The sequence below is a fragment of the Lynx rufus genome, unplaced genomic scaffold (assembly GCF_022079265.1).
Source record: "Lynx rufus isolate CCGP_SWC_20201006 ecotype Redwood Valley unplaced genomic scaffold, mLynRuf1.p SCAF_3, whole genome shotgun sequence".
Classification (NCBI taxonomy): Eukaryota; Metazoa; Chordata; class Mammalia; order Carnivora; family Felidae; genus Lynx; species Lynx rufus.
Window position 1 is genome coordinate 13183895 of NW_025814845.1, and position 22777 is coordinate 13206671.

The 22777-nt window shown below is 39.1% G+C and overlaps 1 protein-coding gene across 2 annotated transcripts in view; it reads right to left on the reverse strand.

Moving 5' to 3' along the window:
* KCNIP4 (potassium voltage-gated channel interacting protein 4) overlaps window positions 1-22777 on the reverse strand; it is a 226048-nt gene that overhangs the window by 14905 nt on the left and 188366 nt on the right. The window contains exons 3-4 of one of the 2 annotated variants that reach the window (XM_047091976.1): window positions 17536-17605; window positions 9605-9675 (exon numbers count right to left, since the gene is read on the reverse strand). In XM_047091976.1, coding sequence (XP_046947932.1) covers window positions 9605-9675; window positions 17536-17605 — 141 coding nt within the window. Of the gene's footprint in view, window positions 1-9604; window positions 9676-17535; window positions 17608-22777 lie in introns of both variants that reach the window. The other variant, XM_047091977.1, reaches the window with a different exon arrangement.

Sequence of the window (22777 nt, forward strand, 5' to 3'; positions counted from 1 at the left end):
TTTTTTGCAATTTTTCTGTAAATGTAAACTGGTCTAAAATAAGAAAGTTTATTTAAAGAATGAATTTTAAGAACGAGACCTGACCTTTAGTCTGTCAGATAAAGATATTTATTGTATGCATTTCTTGCCTGTCTTATAAGCATCTTCTGTTACCCCAGGTTTCATTAAACATTATAGCCTGTGCTATGAGGGGTTTAAGGGACACGCCCTTGGGGCCCACAGGGAGTGGTGAGCAAATACATGAAGAGCTGGGTACCCCATAGAAAGCCTAGGCAAGACGAAAGGGAAAGAGCAGGCCAGAATGATGGGTGACCAGCAAAAGTTAGGACACATGCAGCCTGGTCACATTCCCTGGGAGTCAACAAAAAGGTTGCCGAGGTCAAAGGTGCCCAGGTCAAAGGTATGGGTGGACCCTCATAATGAGAATGGTTGGATTTTTTTCATTACTGTGCAATATTGATGTTTATTTTAATCCTTTATATCTTGTAACTTGCATTCTTGCAAGTGCCTGCAAGGTAGACACTACAGAATGAAGGTAAAGGCTCACTGTTATTATCCGGTAACAAAGATTATTGATAAACCTGTTTATCTTCTGCCTTCTTATTCTTGTCCAAATGTACTATCTCTGTAATAGTCACATGCTTGTCTTAGCCACTTCAGTACATACAAAGATAGTATTCACTGTCAGTCATGTCATCTTTAAATATAAAGAAAAATACCATTGATTGATTGATTTAAATAATTTATTGTCAAGTTAGCTAACATACAGTGTATACAGTGTAGTCTGGCTTTGGGAATAGATTCCCGTGATTCATCCCTTACATACACCCAGTGCTCATCCCAACAAGTGCCCTCCTCAGTGCCCATCACCCATTTTTCCTGCCCCTCCCCCATCAACCCTCAGTTTGTTCTCTGTATTTAAGAGTCTCTTATGGTTTGCCTCCCTGTCTGTAACTCATTTTTCTTTCCTTTCCCCTATGGTCTTCTGTTAAATTTCTCAAGTTCCACATATGGGTGAAAACATATGATATCTGTCTTTGTCTTACTGACTTATTTCATTTAGCAGAAGACCATCCAGTTCCATCCACATTGTTGCCAATGTCAAGATTGCATTCTTTTGTGAAGAAATGGGCAGAAGACACGAATAGACACTTTTCCAAAGAAGACATCTAGATGACTAACGGACACATGAAAAGATGCTCAATATCGCTCATCATCAGGGAAATACAAATCAAAACCACACTGAGATACTACCTCGCACCGGTCAGAGTGGCTAAAACTAACAACTCAGGAAAAAACAGATGTTAGCGAGGATATGGAGAAAGGGGAACACTCTTGCACTGTTGGTGGGAATGCAAACTAGTGTAGCCATTATGGAAAATAGTGTGAAGGTTTTTCAAAACGTTAAAAATAGAATTACCATATTACCCAGCAATGGCACTACTAGGAATTTATCCAAAAGATACAAGATTGATGATTTATAGGGTACATGTCCCCCAGTGTTTATAGAAGTGCTGTCAACAATAGCCAAGTTGTGGAAAGAGCCCAAATGCCCATCAACTGATGAATGGATAAAGAAGATGTGGTGTGTACACACACACACACACACACACACACACACTGGAATGCTACTTGGCAATGAAAAAGAACAGTTGGATTCTATGAAAATGGGAGAGTATAAGCACCATGAGGACAAAAATTCATGTCTTCTGTTCATTGTTGTGTCTCCAGCACCCTGAAGAGTTTTTGGCACATAGTAATGCTCAATAAATATCTGTTAAATGAATAAATGAAATGAGAAAACTTCCGAAGCACCTTTCCCTCCCCTTCTAATAGCTCCCTGGAATGGGCAATAGACAAGAACAGAATTATGTGTACAGGTTGTGCAAGTGTGTGTGTATGTGTTGAGAGATGAAGGATAAAACCTTAATAAATGTGATGAAATCAGAATTCTATACCTCTTGGTAACACTGCCTACATAATTCTCACTGACATCTGACATCTCAAAAGAGCCTAGCTATTTAATTTTGACAAAATGACTCATAACAGAGTGAAAGTTTTCCTATAACCATAAGTGATATATTGGGAAAAATATTTTTTTCTCATCACTGTGAATGACAAAGAGATTACTTTTTAGGTTTATAATATCTACAGAAGGTGTCACTCATATTTTATTCAGTATGAATTGGATTGTCAGTGAATGATATTTTCTTGAAGCTTTGAACTGTATCTCTGATGTCAAATCATCAGTCACCTGCAGGAAGCTATTCCAGAATTGTTCCAAAGGAAACATATCGTTTAACCCAGCCTCAATAATTCAAGTAAACTTGCCATTTGGGGCATGCTCAGAGGATTGCATTGCCCTGATGGTGATAATGTTCGATAGAAGGTAATTATTGAAATGGTGGTAAAGACTCAGGGTTGATTGTGTAGTCAACAATTGTGTCAGTAATCAATGATTTTTGTGAATGGGATGGATTGACTGGTAATTATAAAAGTTGGTGATAATATTCAGTAATCAGATCATAAAATGCCACCTTAGATGTCATCCAACAGACATTCTGGCTCAGTACCTCAAGAGAAGTAGTCTATTATAATTGTTAAGAATGGGCGTTGGAGAACTATGGCCCAGGAGGTCAAATAGGCTCACCACCTGATTTTGTAAATAAAGTTTTATTGGAACATAGCTATGCCCATTTACGTAGGACTTTTCTATGTCTGCTTTTGTGCTACAACAGCAGACTTGAGTAGATACAATAGAGACTGTATGGCCTGCAAAGCCAAAGTATTTACTATCTGGCCCTTTACAAAGGGCCTGATCCCTGGTTGAAACCATAGGTTTTAGAGACTTAGGCAGATCTGCGGTCCAGTCTAGGTCCTGCCATTTAGGAACTGAATGAATTTGGACAAGTCACTTAACGTCTTTGAGTTTGGGGTTTCTCATCTCTACCATGTGGTCAGTAATACTGGCCCTTTATTTTTCACCTGCAATTCATCTCCTCACTCCAAAATTTTTTTTTATAAACTAAAAAAATAAAAAATATTGTAAAGACAGAGGGAGGTGGTAAATTTTGGTGCCAAAATTCATTTGGTGACAAAACCTGAAGTGAACTGACATAAAACTATTTCTAATCTATTTCTAATTGTCTACCTATCATCGAAAAATCTATGTACCCATCACCTAATCAGTCTATATCATATTAATCAGAGGACACTAACAGATATGTCAGTACTTCCAAATCTTAGTGGCTTAGCACCTTATCATCTCACTTGTCACTCACACACAGTGAAATAAAGAGGAGAGGGGGCTCTGTTCCATGCAGTCATTCTGAGATCGGAGCTCCTTCCCCTTTGTTGCAAAGCCAACTGAAATATGTGACCTCATAGTCCCCACAGATGGGAAAAGAGGAAGGCGGTGTGGTCACTTCCACCCCTATCCCATTGATAAAATCTCAGTCATGGCTCCACCTACTTGGAGGACAGCCTGGGATTGTGGCCTACTGGTGTGATCAGAAGTACATGGACTTTGGTCGTCAGCAGCAGTCTCTGCCATGTTTATAATTTATCATATTTTCGCTGCACAAACATTACACGTGATTATAGCACCCTGCAGACCCTGCTGGAGACATTAAATAATATGGAACAGTATATGCCTGGCATTACCTGACTAAATCTGAAAGGCTCCAAATGATAAAACTCAGCTGGCTTTGAGGATTTCAGATGACGGACTGGAGATCTATATGACACCTCTCTGCTAGGACAGCATAGTTGCTAAGAGATGCATTCTGGGACCAGACTGCCTTGATTTTGAATCCTGGCTCTCCTACTTTCTAGCTGTGTGACCTTGGGTAGGCTGCTTAACTTCTCTGTTCATCCCTTTCCTCATATGCTAAAAAAGGAGATAATAATAATAATACCTATGAAAATGAAGTTAGTATATGTAATACAGCCAGCACAGTTGCCTGACGTATATAAGCTCAAATGAGTTCTAAGCAAGATTCAGTTATTATTACTATATGCAGCTATTATTATTGTTAATGCCATTTTTAAATAGTATAGTAACTGACACACCGTAAGTGCTTATCATATAATTAGCTGCGGAACGATCTTTCGTAGCATCATGGAAAGAACAACCGTCTACTTTTGATTGAATATGTTCAATGACATGATTATTGTTTAACAAGATGACCAGTGTAATTATTAATTAATTGGCTTTGTTAGAAAAATTTCCTGTGTAATAACGGCTATGGCTAACATCTAATAAATATAGAGCATGAATTTGGTGCCAGGCACTAAGCCAAGCCCTTTACTGACATTATTACTTTTTCATGTTCATACTCCCCTATAAAGTAGCTTTGCTTGCTGGTATTTGACAGAGATGAACACTAAGGCCTACAGAGTTTATTTTACTTATTTATTTATTTTAAAAATATTTATTTATCTTGAAAGAGAGAGGGAGAGAGAGAGAGCACAAGCGGGAAATGGGTAGAGAGAGAGGGAGACAGAATCCCAGCTGCACGCTGTCAGCACAGAGCCTGATGATTGGCTCAAACTCACAAACCTTGAGACCATGACCTGAGCTGAAGCCGAGAGTTGTACACGTAACCAACTGAGCCACCCGGTGCCCCAAGGCCCAGAGAGTTTAAACACTCAGCCTGGGATCTGACAGCCACTGAATGGCAAAAAGAGGATTAGACCAATTCACAGCTAGGTCCAGATGCTATCCCCCTCCCACATCTTATTCACTCTGTCCTTTGGGTTTAAGCAAATTCAGGAGAAAACTTCTTTTCTCTTTATTACAGAATCAGAATGGTCTCTGCTATGCCTCCCAGAATGCCACTGCCACTCAAAATACATTCATTGCTGAATCATTTCTGTTGTCTAGAGACTTTCCAGGTAGCTGATCAATTGAAGAAAAATAATTACAATAGCCTGGTGTTAAATTTGATTTTGGTTTAACATTTATTGATTCAGCCATTAGTTTGTTCTTAAAGGAAAAGACATATTACCAACACACTTATAATATATATTCATTACAACTAATTTCCAAATTATAATCAACATTCATCACAATTACCAGCATTTTACATAAATATTATAATAGCAATGTTGTGCACAGTCCCATATCATTAACACCAGACTAAATTTACATGTGAAATTGGATACAACATGCTATAGGTAATTGTACATTTCTGATATGTAAGTAACTTAGAGTAATGAAATCGTTAGTATTTTTTGCCCTACTCAGTTTTTGCAAACTCATTTTGATTTCATTAGGTGAGTGGGAGCCATTGCCTTCTATATTATCGCTAAACTAAGGCTGCACCAGAATGAATCTTGGTGAAGTGTCGCAAATGCTAACACGAGATTATCATGGGGTGATCCTAAGCTGCCATCCACGGAAGAAATGTTACAGATGCTGTCCATGACATTGTCACATGTCTCCCACATGCTCAGCTACTGCTGTCTTCTACTCTTCTCCTGGTTGTGATATTTCTTGGTTAAGTTACAGATGACATGTCGAGTTTCCTGGCCCAGGGTCTTCATTCTCGGTGCACTCAGTTTAGCACAAGTACCTAGTATATTTGAGGAGGCACTTTGCTCCCCTGAGAACTCTGCCCCTGGCTCCATTGACTGAGTGCTATCTCTGAAGGCGGTGCTTTCTTCTTTCATCCTGATTCCACAAAGTCCCTGCTCCCAGATAGCTGGCGATGCCCACATTGACTTTCCCCCTTCTAAACATGACAGATTTTGTTGAAATGTAAGTCTACCAATTTTATTTTGGTATCTCTTGAACTCATCTCTTCCTTATCTCCAATGCCTTAATTGTAGTTTGGGCTTACATCAGCTCCAGCCAGGATTCTTGGATTATAGAGCTGTTAAGTGAACTTCTTGTTTCTGGGAACATAGCCCTGATCCCGTAACTTCGCTGCTGAAAATTCCTCAAGGACTCCTCACCTCCCACAAGAGAATCCAGCCTCCTTAGCCTCCTGCCTCTGCCTCCTCACCCAGTTTTCCTTTTTGGGCCTTTTCCTTTGTATTCTAACTTCTAGGTGATTTACAGTTGCTTCCCCTTCATTCCCAGGCCTCCATCTCTGCCTCTGCCTTACTCCCTGCTTCTTCCCATTCTGAGCCCTTATTCTATTAACCAGCTTGTGCTTGTCCTTTACACCTGATTCATCAAGTCCACAGGCAGATTTCCTTGACACAGCCTTATCAGTACCTTTCCTTGTTGATTTCATTCATCACCTGCTTTCCTTTAACATGGCACTCACTGAAATTTCTGCTCATATGTAAGATGCACCGCCCTCTACTCCCCAAAAGTGTACCACTCCCAATTCCCTTGTTTCTGTTATATATATTAATGATTTTGCATCCAATTCCAATGTAGGGGGGTGTGTGTGTATGTGTGTGTGTGTGTAATTTCTCCATACCACCAAACAATTCTTTAACACCAGCTGGGTGTCCTACTACTTAACTCAATTCTGACCCTTTCTACCTGGAGATATAACCAGATCTCACAAGTTAAGGGCTCAGTCCTACAAGACTAACCTCCCCCCAGTTCAGATGCTAAATGCAAGTCCAGGTGTCATCTGTGCTTCTGACTGATGGTGTTTGGAAAAGATAAACAAAACTGACAAACTCATAGCCAGGTTAAGAAAAAAAGAGAAAGACTCAATACAAAAAATCAGAAGTGAAAGGGGAAACATTACAACGAATGCTACAGAAATGAAAAGAATCATAAGAGACTACTATGAACAGTAGACTGGATGGCCTAGAAAAAAATGGATAAGCTCCTAGAAACATACAACTTGCCAAGACTGAATCATAAGAAATAGAAAGTCTGAACAGACCTATAACAAGGAGATTGATCCGTAATCAAAAATTTCTCAACAAAGAAAAACCCAGGACCAGATGGCTAAACTGGTCAATTCTGCCAGACATTTAAAGAACTAATACCAATCCTTTTCAAACTTTCCAAAAAAATTGAAGAGGAAGGAATATTTCCAAACTCATTTATGTGGCCAGCAGTACCCTGGAACCAAAACTGGACAAAGATATCACAAGAAAAGAAAACTACAGGCCAATATTCTTGATAAATATACATGCAAAATCATCAAAAAATTCTAGCAAACTGAATCTAACAGCATATTAAAAGGATCATACAACATGTCCAAATAATATTTACCCCTTGGATGGAAAGATGGTTCAACATATAAAAGTCAGTTAATGCGATATAACACAGTAACGGAATAAAAAGGAAAATCGCATGATCATCTCAATAGATGCAGAAAAAGCATCTGACAAATTTTAACCCTCTTTCATCATAAAAAGAAAAAAAAAAACCTCTCAATGAACCAGGAATAGAAGGAAAGTATCTCCACATAATAAATAAATGTATGACAAGCCCAGAGCTAACATAACGCTCAATGATGAAAAACTAAAAGCTTTCCTCCTGAGATCAGGAGCAAAGGAAGGATGTCCAATACTGACACTTCTATTCAGTATAGTATTGGAAGCCCTAGCCACAGAAATTAGGCAAGAAAAAGAAATCGGATGACTTGATATTATATAAAGAAAATCCTGAAGATCACACTAAAAAACTTTTAGAACTAATAAATTCAGTAAAGTTGCAAGATACAAAATCACATACAAAAATAAGTTGTGTTTCTATACACCAACAATTTCTGAGGAGGAAATTAGGAACAATCTCATTTATAATAGCATCGAAAAGAATCAAAAGAATACAATAAAAATAGGAAATAATAGAATAGGCTTAATTTTGTGAAAATATTCATACTACCCAAAGTTATATGCAGATTCAATGCAACGCTATCAAAATACCAAGTGGTACTTTTTACAGAAATAGAAATAAACAATTCATATGGGACCACAAAAGACCATAAATATCCAAATCAATACTAAGAAAGAACAGGGCTGGAGGCATCACAATTCCTGATTTCAAAGTATGTTACAAAGTTATACTAATGAAAACAGTATGGTACTGGCACAGAGACAGACATATAGACCAAGGAACAGAATAGGAAGCTTAGAAATACATCCATGGATACACAGTCAACGGATAATTGACAGGGTGTGAAGAATACACAATGGGGAAAGGAAAGCGTAGTTTCTTCAACAAGTAGTATTAGGAAAACTGAATATCCACACTGAAAAAAATGAAATCCCATCCTTACCCAATCCTATACACAATTATCAATTCAAAATGGACTGAGGACTTAAACATAAGACCTGAAACCATAAAACCCATAGAAGTAATAAACACAGTGGAAAGACTTCATGATATTGGTCTTGGCAATGATTTCATGACTATGGTTCTAAAAGCACAGGCAAAAAAAGTAAATAAACAAGTGATATGACATCAAACTAAAAGCTTCTGAGCCTCAAAGGAAACAATCAATGGACTGAAAAAGCGACATACACAATGAGAGAAAATATTTGGAAACCATGTATCTGATAAAGGGTTATCTCCAAAATATATAAGAATCTATTCCTTCATCTCAGTAGTAAGCATCTAACAACCCAGTAAAAAAAAAAAAAAATGGGCTGAAGATTTGAACATACATTTCTCTGAAGATATACAGATGGCCACCAGGTATGTGAAAGAATGCCTACCATCACCAGTCATCAGGGAAATGCGAATAAAAAACACAATGAGATATCACCTCACACCTATCAGGATGGCTATTATCAAACAAATGAAAGACAAGAGGTGTTGATGAGGATGTGGAGAAATCGGAACACTTACACACTCTTGGTGGGAATGCACAGCTGCGAAGCCACTATATGGAAACCAGTATGGTGATTCCTCAAAAAATTAAAAATATAAATGCCATGCGATCCCACTTCTGGGTATTTACCCAAAAGTATTGAAATCAAGATCTTGAAGAGATACTAGAGTCCCATATTCACTGTGGTTCTATTCACGATAGCCAAGATGTGAAGCAACATATATGTCCATAGATGAATGAATAGATAAAGAAAATGTGGTTTATACATGCAATGAAATGTATTATCCTTAAAAAGAAAAAAAGTCTGTAGTATGCAACAACACAGATGAAACTGGGGTCATGCTGAGTGAAAGAAGCCATCACAGAAAGACAAATATTATATGAATCCACTTATATGAGGTATCTAAAATAGTCAAATTCATAGAATGGAAGAGTGGAATGGTGGTTGCCAGGGACTAGGACAGGGGGAAATGGGGAGTTACTTGCTGACTGACATAAAGTTTCAGTTAAGCAAAATGAATAAGTTCTAGAGATCTGCTGTACAACATTGTACCTATAGTCAACAATAATGTAATATACTCTTAAAATTTTGTTCAGAGGATAGATCTCATGCTCAATATTTTATAATAATAATAATAAATAGAAGTCTCAAAAAGCAAAAAAAGTTATTAAACCACCAAATTCAAAATTTCCCAGGAAATAAGACCAAATTTCTTTCAGTGTGTCTAAAGTCAAATCATATACATATATAAACATATATATATTCATATATACATTATATATATACACACATATATATGTGTGTGTGTGTGTGTGTGTATATGTATATATATATAAATTCTAAGACTTACCTCAAAACTCACAGCTCCATTGTGGTCCGTATCAAATGCATTAAACAGAAAATGCGCGTATGTTGTAGAGTCTGAAATGTTGAAAAGGGAGTATCGTTAATGCAGCAAGCACTTCAATATCCTACAGAAGACTGGCCTAGCATGCCCAAGGCTCCTTCTATTTGGAAAAATTTGCTCTGTCTCCTCTACTTGTGCTTTCTTCCCAGCTGCCCACCTTCTTCCAGTAGCGGATTGTGATTTGAGATTCATGGGAGTCAGCTCTCCACAACCCAGGGCATTGATGATACACATTCTCTGCAAGTTTCTGGCTGGAAATGCTCTGAACACATGGGAGTCTTGGGTGTATTCCCGGCACTAAGATGAGTAGGTGGTGTGAGGGCGAAGGGAGATGCGTCTGAAAATTGTTAAGTGCTCGTCAGAGGCTACGTCTACAGTAAAATAATGAAGATACTAATAGTGAGACGCACGTGAGTTGGTATTTTTAGTGTTGTTATTGTGAATGTGTTCATCAGTTTTACAACTCAGATAAAGACGGGGACTCAGAGAGGTTGAGAAACTCGCCTAACGTCACACAGTCGATTAAGGAGCAACGTGAGACACAACTGAGTCCTTCTGACTGGAAAATCAGGCTAACCCATGACCAGTGAAGTGGCCTGATGAACCGGGCAGTTTCTGTGGCCATCGTGGGAGTGAATGGTTCTGAGGGTCCCTGGGCCCTGGGTGGGATTCACGGCTCTGGGACAGTCCCCCCAGCACCTCACAAGGCTGCCTGACAACTCTGAAGTACTCTGAAATCCAACGTTTCCACTTAGCTTGCTTCTACTGGGTTTTCCCTCTAATTTTTCCTACTTCCCCTTCTACTTTTTCTCTGTTGTCTCCCTTCAGAACTTTCTGCTTTTCATGGTAAAATTATATTTTTTCTTACTGTTTTCTTTTCTTAGTGCAGTTTTAATTTTTCAGTGCTTCTGTGTTTTGACCCTTGATCAAATTTACTTGATTATTTTAAATGTTTCATCTCACGGTTTTAGCTTTTCCCTTAACCTTTTTTATATTAAAAAAAAAGTTGTAACCTTTAAGCTCATTGGCTCTAGCTTTTTTATCTTCTGTTTAAAATCTCCACTCTTTCTATTTTATAACTTCTAACCTTTATTTTTACTGGGCTTGAACAAAACTTCTATTCACCTTTTCCTTTATAAATTGCTTTTCTAAAAGCAGGTCTCAAGCACCCATGGCCCACTTATGGATGGTTTATCGTGAATGCTTCACCCAGCGGTAAATGCTATGGAAGCTCATATCTTTCATAAGGTAGACGGTACACTGCCTCAGTTTCTCAAAATGATGGTGGCGTTTTCTTTTGCCTCTTACCTTTAAACACAATACGAAAAACCACTTATTTTAGAACATATGAATCATCAACACAGTTTTCTATGAACTAAGCCAGGACCAAAAATTGGTTCTAAATAGTATGTCCCATCATTGTATCTCGAGTGGATGTTCACATAGTATTGATGAGTTGCAGAAAGAAATCCTTTTGAATATGGATTATAACCAAAGGTTTGGTTCTAATCAATTTAGTGCCATTGCTAGGAAGTTCCATGATAGAGTTATCAAGAACTGACAGCCCATTTTTTATTTACAAAGTTGTTTCGTTCTCCACGGTTCTTTGGCACAGACTTCTTGAACTATTTAGTGTCCTATGGTGACATAAGTTGACAGGTGGTGTGTTAAACTTACTTTCGGGGGAGAGAGAAAGAGGTTCTGTATATTTTATAACGAGCTTCATTAAGCAGGTCTCCTGGTATCCTGTTTAGACAATCAGGGTAAATGCCTTTACCTTAGCAAGCAGAAGTCAACATGAATAATGGTTCAAAACAAACGATGTTGGCAATTTTTTTTTAATTAAAAAAAGAAGCTATCGTGAACGTACAATTATTAGCCTTCTTCTTAAATGGGGTCACTCTAGCTTTAAAGCCTGACATATGGGACATATAGTCTCGAGGTTTGCTCTGATGTGGTACAGAGGACTCCTTGTTCCTCTAAATGAACTTTGGCTGGTTTTCCAGCTCAGATATACCATGCAGACAGCAGTCATTACTACCGTAGTGAAGTCAGAGTGAAGTCAGGTTTGAATTTCAGGTCTCCCAAATATTAACCGCACGGCTTTGGGAAAGTTGTTTAACCTCTCTGGGACTCAGGGTCCTCATCTACAAAATAACCACACCAGTATGTACTTCATAGGGCCATCATAAAAAGATTAAATGAGATACCACATGCAAAGTGCTTACAATCGTCCCAGGCACATAATAAATGTTCAATAAATAGTATCTGTTATAATTATCCTTTCAAAGCCACCTGAAAGAAATATGAGTAATTTTTTTACAGATATAGTACATTTCCACCTGAAGAAGTTCTTGTGTTCTTGTGAAATCTCTACTGCGTGTCTAGGTGACTGACATTCTAATCTGATGCAACTTCACACTCTATGAAGACCAATAGAAACAAGTGTGTCATGAAGGGCGTTGCAGCTTCTGATGGAGTTTGGATTTTTTCTGACAGGCATTTGGCGATTGTGAAAGTTTCTGAAGAAGGGGAGTGATGTTCTGAGCTTTGACTAGACAAGAGGAAGGATCTGAGGCACTGGGAGCATCTGGCTGGGCACAGAGGTGGATGAATGAAGAAAAGGGACGCTGTCCACAAAAACTTCTATGTCAACTTTCATCTTATTTTTTTTTAAGATTTAAAAAAAATGTTCTTTTTTTTTTTTTTTTTACTTTATTTTGAAAGACAGCGTGCAAGCAGGGGAAGGCAGAGAGAAAGGAGAGAGAAAGGGAGAGAGAAAATCCCATGCAGGCTCTGTGCTGTCAGTGCAGAGCCCCACACGGGGCCTGATCCCACGAACATTGAGATTATGACCTGAACCGAAATCAAAAGTCAGACACTTAACTGACTGAGCCACTCAGTTGCCCCTTATTGTTCTTTTTGGGTAAATATTTCCTAAGATGGTGAATAACTGACATCCTCGATTCTAGATTTCAGTGCAATTTGGGACTCAAAAGATATAACATTGATCTCTCTTCTCTCCACATGACCTGATGGGCTTTCTTTGGTCACGTTTCCTTACTGATAACAAAAAAACAGTTACTGAGTTTGACACGTTGAGAATGTCTCAGTTTCTTTACAATCTTACTGGTGAAGTTGAAAAAATGCGGAAATTTTATAGTTGGGGGACAAAATTTAGGGATGCTTAGGATAGGAAGGTATCCTGGATTCTATGTAGTTATCTACATTTAACAAAGGTGGAAAATAGGAACGGGTACCGTTAGTAACTTAGCTACGGTCACCTAGTTAGTTAATGCTAGAGTTGGTAACGACATCAAGACATTCCAACACGAATTCTGAGAAACAAAGGATGTTAGGAACAATAAAGGATGCTAGAAAGAAAACTGAAGACTCCTTTGTTCCACATTTTATAGATGTCTTAAAAGTATTGTTCTACAATTTACAGAGGAACAACCTGAGGCCCAGAGAAATACACCATTTGAGTTATATGCTTTGGTGGTGACTCAGTCTATCCACAAACCCAGGACTCAACTTAGTCTAGTGAATTTAACCCAACTATTTCCAGACCACACCGATAATACCAACTAACCCCTTGATTAAAAAAGCCATCAATGCACATACATTTCAGAGAATTTGAACAAATGCAGTTGGTTATCATGTTCCAGGTCTGTGGATTGAAATCAATCTGGTTGATTTTCTTCTTCCTACTATAAATCGCTACTCCCATTTGAATTCAAGCATAAGGTACAGAATTAGTTTAATGCATTTGAATACATGATTCATGCACTGTTACTGAGGTAAGGCAGCTTCGTATACATGAATAGTAGTTTCTGTTTAATAAGGCCTCTGTAAATCACCCTGAAAATTCTTAGAAATATTGTCCCAGGTACAAGAAGGATATGCAGTGAGTGGTGCTATTAAAAAAAAATCTTTATACCTCTTGACCCCATCTAAGTGCCTCAAGAGCCTTGTATACAGTGACTGCTCAATAAGTGTTTATTGGCTGAAGTCTTCAGACTGGAACTAATTCATCTGCTCCTTCTATAGCTATCAGGTGCCTGGTATAGGCAGAGTAAGTGCAAAATCTCCACTTCATGAGGAGGAGTAGCCCAGGAAACTGAACTTTTCACGAGCTTTTAGAATGCTCCGTGAGCTGAGAGCTTCCCAAAGCTCCCACTGTACATGGAGTCAAAAAGGCATTGCTGTAACAAGACCAGTGACAGCTCCAACCAGCCATTCGTTTCCTCTCAGCTTGGTTTATAGGGGGCCCACTTTATTCCCCACAAACAAGCGGCTTCCGTTCAGGTCAGTTGTGCCGACAACCAGAACACCACACCAGTTGTGCTTGGAAAGCCATCTGGCTAAGCAGTAGAGAAAACTGGGAGCCTGACACAATACAAATTGTAGCAGGTTCTGTGGATAAGACAAAGTATTTTCCTGGAGGAAACGGTGAGACGTTGTGATTTATGGACCCATCATTGTTAGTGCTCATAAGGAGAAACCTGCTGCTTTTAGACCAAAATACATGGCTCTATAGAACCGTGAGCATGGCCATAACATGAATTTGTCTGCCATCAGAGATTATGTTCTTCCTCGGGACATTTCCCTTTTTCTAGCCGCGCTGCAAGATACAATTTGCATTGCGGTGTTAATTTCCTAGATTGTAAGTCATGATTCTTCAAGATGTGTCACTTCCTTCAGTAATGGCTGGTACTTTTAGATTTATCCATTCAATTAACATGAATAATCAAAGAATTTTTAAGAAAGCAAAAGTGATTTTTCCTCAAATCCCTTTAGATTTGGTAAGAAGAATCATTTGCAAAGGATTGTGCTTAAGTAGATGTTCTCCAATGCCAAAATGCTATTTTTCAAATAAAGATAAATTTTTAATGTGGAACTCTATCCTATTTGTAGCATGTAATAACTTTCATTTGAGATAATAAAAAGTAAAGAATTCCTTTTGTGCTTGGTGCTTTGATATTACTGTTCATCAATATGCGGACAGACACTTAGATATAATGTAAACATGATTTTTCTTCAAAAACTCCATGGTTTTTAAATAACTTAGAAATATGTTAATGAGATGATATTCCAAGTTCTTTGTTAATGCAGACAATGGGTCCATTGCAATCTAGGCATCCAGCCCCATGACCAATAGCTGTCTGTGGGTTGTTACTAATGAGAAGGGGTAAGGGGACTGGTCCCGATGAGAGATCCAAATTCATGTAAAAACAGGTCACCTTGTGTTTTCTCAGAATTCTAATTTAATTCTTTTTAAAGGGCCATCTTAAATGAAAATGTCTATTTTGACAATTCATGCGTAAAATTGTTTTCAACCCCCTAAAATATCGAAAACCAAAAGAGAATCTAATTTGTGTCTGAAAAGAGCTAATATTTAAGTGTTCTATACTTTCAAAATGCCTTTTGCAAGTATTCTTCCGTTGTCCCGTTACAGCCACCATTTGAGATGCACGTCATTCATTCATTCATTCATGCATCATTCATGCAATCATCCCTGCACGTTTTCTCTTATTTATACTATATGTGTCAAGGGTGATTACTTGTCAGTCACTGTCCCACCACCCGTGGATATGGCAGCAAATAAAACACAAAACCCTTTGGTCCCTCTTACTAGTGGGGAAAGAGACAATAAACAACAACAAAAATAGGTAAAATATGTATTAGTAGGTGTTCTTGAGTGCTAAAGAGAAACATAAAGCCAGCGTGGAGAGAATTTAAGGGGCTGTGGTTTATGATAGGGTGGCTAGGGAAAGTCTTGCTGAGAAGGTTGCATTTGATTTTTTTTTAATGTTTTTTTTTTTTTTTTTTTTTTTTGAGAGAGAGAGAGAGGGAGACAGGCAGACAGACAGAGTGTGAGCAGGGGAGGGGCACAGACAGAGGGAGACACAGAATCTGAAGCAGGCTCCGGGTTCCGAGCTGTCAGCACAGAGCCCCACCTGGGGCTTGAAGTCCTGAACCCGGAGATCATGACCTGAGCCAAAGTCGGATGCTTAACCAACTGAGCCACCCAGGCGCCCCAAGAAGATTGCATTTGAATAAGACCTGAGCCAAAGTCGGATGCTTAACCAACTGAGCTACCCAGGCGCCCCAAGAAGATTGCATTTGAATAAAAGCAAAGGTGGTGGGACATTGAGATGGAAAAATAATCCCAGGCAGAGGGACTAACAAATTCAAAAACCCTGAGGCAGCAGCATGACTGGTGTGTGGCAGGGACAGCAAGGAAGCCAGTGTGGCTGGAACATAGTGAGTCCTTTAAGGGGTGTGGGATGAAGGATGAGGCAGAGAGGGAGCAGGAGACCAGGAATTACAACTTGTGGACCACTGTACAGGCTGCGGCTTAGGCTGTGATGCGACGGAAGGTTCCGAGTAGAGCAGTGACCAGAGCTGGCTTATGCTGAACAGGATTACTCCAGGTCATGTTAGGAACCCCCACTGCTGGGGGAGCCAGAAAGAGTCAGAATCAGAGACTAGTTTAGAAACTATTGCAGTTACCTTGGCGTGAGATGATGGAGCTCCTTTAAGCGGGAAGCAATAAAAGATGATGACAAGGAAATGGATGAACTTCTCTGCACCTTGGTTTCCACATTTATCAAGAAGGCAGAGTCACAGCTAGGGGAGTTGGGAGGTGGGCGCAGTGCATGCCAGGGTCAGGCACGTGTTCGACGCCTCACAGATGGTAACTACTTCAGCCTAGGTCGGTTTACCTGGAGAGATTCCTTTCTATTTCCTCCCTGTCTATTAGCTGGTGTGGTTGTGCCTGAAGGTGCTCTTGTAATGCTGGGATTTGAAGCCTAACCTTCCCTGTACACCTTACGTCAACATTTCCCATCTGCTCCATTAAACTAGAACATTCTTTTGGACAGGTACCGCACCTTATTCCTCTTACATTACCAGCACCTAACACATAGCTGGGCACACAAGAGACTGTGTAACAAGTTTGACCAGGCCTCCTGTTGAATGACCAAAGGAGAACCTGCAAGGTCAAATGGCAAATAGTTTCCCACTCATCCCTAACACGTATGTGTTATCATTATGCTTTCCTTGTTTATTTTCCATTTAAAATAATATTTAGAGGCGTGCGTGGGTGGCTCAGTCAGTTGAACATCCAACTCCTGATCTTGGCTCGGGTCATGACCTCGGGTCATGCGATGGATCCCCGCAAAGGCTCTGCACTGAGTGTGGAGTCTGCTTGGGATTCTCTATCCCTCTCCCTTTGCCCCTCCCCCCTCTCTAATAATGATAATAACAACAACTATGTTATTATTACTATTATTTAGAGTGATATTAATTTTCTCAGATGTAGGGAGAGAGGTGATAGTAAGAGGTCCTAAAAGAGAAAGGGCAGAACGAACACTAGGTGAGGTTACAGAAAAATCTAGATTCTAAGCCATACCTGCCACTTAGTGAATGCGTGACCCTGAGCAAACCATTTAGCTGCTCTAAAGCCCAGATTTCACATGTGAAAATGGATGATAATTATATTTGTCCTAATTTTCCGTGTGCAGAGAATCAAATGATACCTATAACGCACATTAAAGAGCTTTGTGGCATTTCTAGGACCAAGCCATCATAGTCCAAAAGTGCTTGTGCATTTGATAGCCATAGTCTGAGGCACACAGTAATACTACTTTCTGCGTGCAACTGAAGAGTGAAATCCTGGATATTTGACAACTTGTAAGTAGCTCACTTTTATGATATATTGGAAATTATACGCACTCGCATGCTGTGTATTAACTCTTTTACATAGCGATTAAAAATGTAGAATCATGCCATAAAAGCTTAAACCATACTCAAGATTGCAAGCATAATTCTAATGGAGAGTATGTTAACAAGTCCACATTTGCACTTACCTCCCTGTGGAAAGAACTGTGAGTAAATCTCTTTGAAGGTTTCTTCATTAACAACACCACTGGGACATTCCTAAAGAAAGTCGTAGAGAAGCAATATGAGCAAAGTGTTCATAAAACTGATTTTTTGCACATTTTGAAACAGAACTCTCCTTGCTTTGCTGTGCAAAGCAGCACCAAGGAAGTTAACCACCCATCCATTTTTTTCAGAGGATAAAAGGACACAATAAATTTCTCTTTGTTCCAGTTCTCACAGAATGAAAAAAAATTACAGATGTAAAAATCTTTGCATATTATAAATATTAAAGCTGGTCTGACACATTAAAGAACACACTGCTGCTTGTAAGAACACATATGCTTATTATTAACAAGGTAAGAGAAAATTACATTGTTTTTCCTAGAGCAATGATTGCAAGATGATTTGATATGCTCTTTGTTGGATTTTGGTGCTGTGTTCCTCTGGCAATTTGCTGGACCCACATAATCTGTAGTTCAGGGAGAAAATGGTGTGCTCCATTTGCTCCAAGATGACCCAAGCAGGAATGGTTCCTAATTTCTGTCAACAGTTTGTTCAGGAGTGCATAATAACATGGATTGTAACAAATGACCTTGAGTGAGACAGGACCTCAAGATATGTTTAATTTCTGGAGAGGAGGGTCTGAAAAGAGGTCTCAATGTAAAGATTTCCCTTTTTTGACCCATGGGTGGAGTTATTCAAGACTGATGGATACTGACCTTGGGAACTCTACTAATGTCAGATCACTGACCTGGTGGGACCAGAGGAAAAGGCTACCCCTCCCAGGGTAGATTAGGCATTTTCTACAAAAGGAACTAAAATCTAAAATATTAGAAGAAATCTGTGTTTGTGCTGAAAATGGGGACTAAATAAAGATCTTAAACAAAGATGAGGGCAAAACTTCTTCCACTCTCTGGAGTTAAAGAATGGTCTGGTCAGGAATCTGATGTGTAGCGACCCCTCGAGCAGCGAACACTGACAATCATGTGATAATCTGACATCATGTCACATGTGGGATGTTAATTGTACATTGAATGTGTGGAAGTGAGAAGCTCTGTCCCATCTTTTTGAGCAGCTTCTCATGGACAGTCCCGTATTATCTGAGCTCCCTTGCTTTTGGACTCATGGTGTTCCTATGCTGCCTGGCTCTCCCCAGGATTCACGAGGGAGCATCAGAGGTATGCTAACTTCTCTGCCTTTACACAGGAATATTCTGTGTACTTTAAATTTGACATTGTTCCTGGGATGCTCAAAAATCATCTGATGTGGTTTTAAAGCTTCTCTTAACCCTTAAAATCACTGTCCCCTCATGAATAAACTTGATTTATTAACTTGATCTTTCTTTATTCCAATGAGCCAGTTACAGCTGTAACGGGTTTTACATGAGAAGTTTTCTATTTTCTCTCATTCATTGGTTTGAAAGGTAGGGCCTTTGATATATGAACACAATTTAAAATAATGGTTTCAATGTGAACTTGTGTTTACAGAGCTTGTCAATGCATATTTCTCCCATTTGAACGTTATAATAAACCTATAACTTAGGTATCTACATTCACTGAAGCAGAACTGGAGGTTCTGTGGTCAAGTTCCCTTTTAATCAGCTAGCCAATAGGGGAGCTGGAATGAGGGCTTGAGATTTTCCTGATTTTCCCACAAGATTTGGGATTAGATGACCCTTCTAAAAATAATCACCCCCCAAGGCCCTAAGAGGATTTGAGCAAAGAAAAGACAATCAAAAACGAATGAGAAGAGAAGCAAGTGAACTATTACAGTTAATTTTATGTGTCAACTTGTCTGGGTCATCATGCCCAAATATTTGGTCAAACATTATTCTGGTTATTTCTGTGAGGGAATTTTGGATAAGATTTACACTTAGATCAGCAAACTTTGAGTGAAGCAGATTGTCCTCCACAATCTGGGTGGGCCCCATATAATCAGCTGAAGGCCTAAATAGAAGAAAGTTGGAACGCCTGGGTGGCTCAGCTGGTTGAGCATCCAACTCTTGATTTTGGCTCAGGTCATGATTTCATGGTTCATGAGTTTGAGACCCACATCGGGGGCTCTCTTCTCTCTCTGCACTCTCTCTCTCTCTCTCTCTCAAAATAAATAAATAAATAAATAAATAACTTAAAAAGAAGAAGAAGAAAATCCAATCTCTTCTGAGCAAAAGGAAATCCTTCAGCACACTACTTTCTGACCTGATTTGCAACTTCAGCTTTTCTAGGTTCTATGGCAGACTGCCTTTGGACTCAAACTACAACTTTTTCCTGAGCCTCCAGCTTGTCTGCCTCCACCATCAGATTCTGAACTGACTAAACCACCACAATCATGTGGGCCAATTACTTAAAATAAATCTCTTACTGTTTACATACACATCCCTTGCTTCAGCTTCTCTGGAGGATCCCAACTAAGATATAAATGAATGAACAATCAACGGCTACAACTACAAAAGGAAAAAGAAAATGGCGTGTATCTAGCTAATCACTCAAAAGTTTTGATTCAATGACTTTCAGTTGGCAGCAACAGAACCAATTTTGAGAGTAAATAAGCACCTTGCAGTCGGGTCCTCTGACACATGGAAATTGTCATTTGTTGGCTGTTTAACTCTGAGCCATCTGCTTGGGGTGGTAAGAAGAGAGCAAATAGATGGCTGTGCCACCAGGTGGCCAACTTGTGGAAGGTCCAGCTAGAAACCTACCTGGGAGGTAGACTCTTGCAAGAGATGAAGATGGAAAGTAAAGGGCCATCTGCCCTCAGCAAACTTGTCAGCTGCCTTTGATTGCTAGATGCATTCAGTAGATATATCTTATAACATGAAATCAAATTTAGAAATTGACTGTCTCAGATTGTTTGTTTTATGTTCCATCACACGAATAAGTCAGATAAAACCCTCTCCGCCCTCTGAAAGCTCTTGGCCAAGTTTTTGGGTGGTCATTCTCACCAGGTGAATTTGTCTTTACCCATCTTGCATTCATTACATTAATTTACATCTTTAACCAATACATATTGTATGCTGATTATTCTCACAGTTCTCAAGGAATTGGGGAAGCAGCAGTATAAACAAGTCAAAGGTCTTGCCCTCATGGGGCCTACATCAAAAAAAAAAAAAAAAAGACAAAAGAGATAAAAGGAAATCCACAGAGTCAGGATCTTGTATTTGTTCTAAAGAGTTCTTATGGAAAAGCAATGCATTTTACGACCTTCAGGTGAGAATGATCAACTAACTTCCAGAGGGCCCTAGTGATTTACAAAATGGTGCAAATGATCTATTCTCTAACTTTTTCCTCATCTCTTTTGTGGAATGGTTTCTGCACAGAAGTAGTATCTCCACTTCTCCATCAAGAATAAATTTGATCAGGCGGTGTATACAACTAAATATATATGATCAACAATGAAGCTATATTAGTAGGTTAACTCTTGTGGCAAACAAGCCCCCAAATATACCAAGTTTAAAAGAATGTGGTGTATTTCTTGATCATCTAACCATCTAACTTGATGGTTCTCTCCAGAATCTTTAAGGGACAGAGACTAATGGAATCTTGGCCATCTTCATGTGGCTTCTAAAATCTGTGATTTTCTCATCCAGAAAGAGAAAACGATCATTGAGGAGTGTCTGTGGGAAGTGTTTATGGACTAGGTCTCTAAGTGCAGAGTGCTACGCATAATTTCCACTCTCATTTTGTTAGAAATCATTTAATGTCTACCCCAAACAACGAGACAAATCTCATGTGCCCATTCACAGATTTGGTGAATGGTTAGCAGTGTTTGTCTCAGAAGCTTATTTGAAAGATACTCCATGGGGCACCTGGGTGACTCAGTCGGTTAAGCATCTGACTCTTGATTTCACCTCCGGTCATGATCTCGCGATTGGTGAGATTGAGCCCCAAATCAGGCTCTGCACTGACAGTGCATAGCCTCCTTGGGATTCTCTCTCTTTCCTCTCTCCCTGCCCCCAACCCCTGCTCTCTCTCAAAATAAATAAATAAACTTTAAAAAATGATTATTCTGTCAAAATGTGCTGTCCACAGAAAAAAATAAGGAAATAAAATAAATATTGCCCATAATTATACCACTGTAAAGCTATTTTGGTCATTTGTCTACATATATATTAATACTCCATACAAATACAATTGGGATAATACAAGAATATATTTTGAATCTTATTATTTTTTTAACTTAACAAAACATCTGGAACATTTTCCATGTCATTATTTTTAATGGCTGCGTAATTATGTGTCCACTGAATTTCCCATATTGTTGGATATTGAGGGGATTTTAGCATTGGGGGACTATATAGGAATAATGATGTAATTAATATTTTAGCACATACATCTGATTGCACCTATGGTTCTTTTTTTATGAATAATCCAGAAGGAGAATCATGAGACCAAAAGGTTTAAACCATTTTAAGGCTCTTCATATGAACAGCCATATTGCTTTCCAGAAAGACTGCATCAACATACACCACCACTGCTGGTTTAGGAGAAAGCTTCACATCTAGACAGGCTGCTGCCCAGAATCACATGGGGATTTGACATGCTCCAAATCCCACGACAAATAGCAATAATTTGCTTCCCTTGTGAATCTAATCATCATTCTGGAAAATAACAGACGACATCAGGCATTTATACAGATCCCTCCGAGGGATAAAGGGATGTGTGTGTTTTTTGTGCAGATGAGGATGCATTTTTTTAAATTAATGTTTTTTTAATTATAATTTTTCATTTCTTTTAACATTTATTTATTTTTGAGAGACAGAGACAGAGCACAGGGCAGGGAGGGGCAGAGAGAGCAAGGGAGACACAGAATTCAAGCAGGCTCCAGGCTCTGAGCTGTCAGCACAGAGCCTGCCATGGGGCTCGAACTCATGAGCTGTGAGATCATGACCTGAGCCGAAGATGGGACGCTCAACCGTCTGAGCCACCCAGGCGCCCCGATGAGGATGCTTTAATGACAATCTGCTGAGCCATATTACCACAGTCATAACTATGTATCGAGCACATATTCAATGCCTTCTTACATACGTTATTTCTTCTAACTTTTTCACTAACCCTGAAAGGTGGTGATTAGAGATGAGGAAAGTGAAAGTTGAGAAATAACAATTAACTAACTTGTTGGAGTCACAGTTTTACAGACTCATCCATTGGTTTATTCTTTCAACAAATAGTTACCTAGAACATTCTATGCCTCAGGCACTGAGGAGTTTTAAAAAGTTCCAGTTTTGCTCTT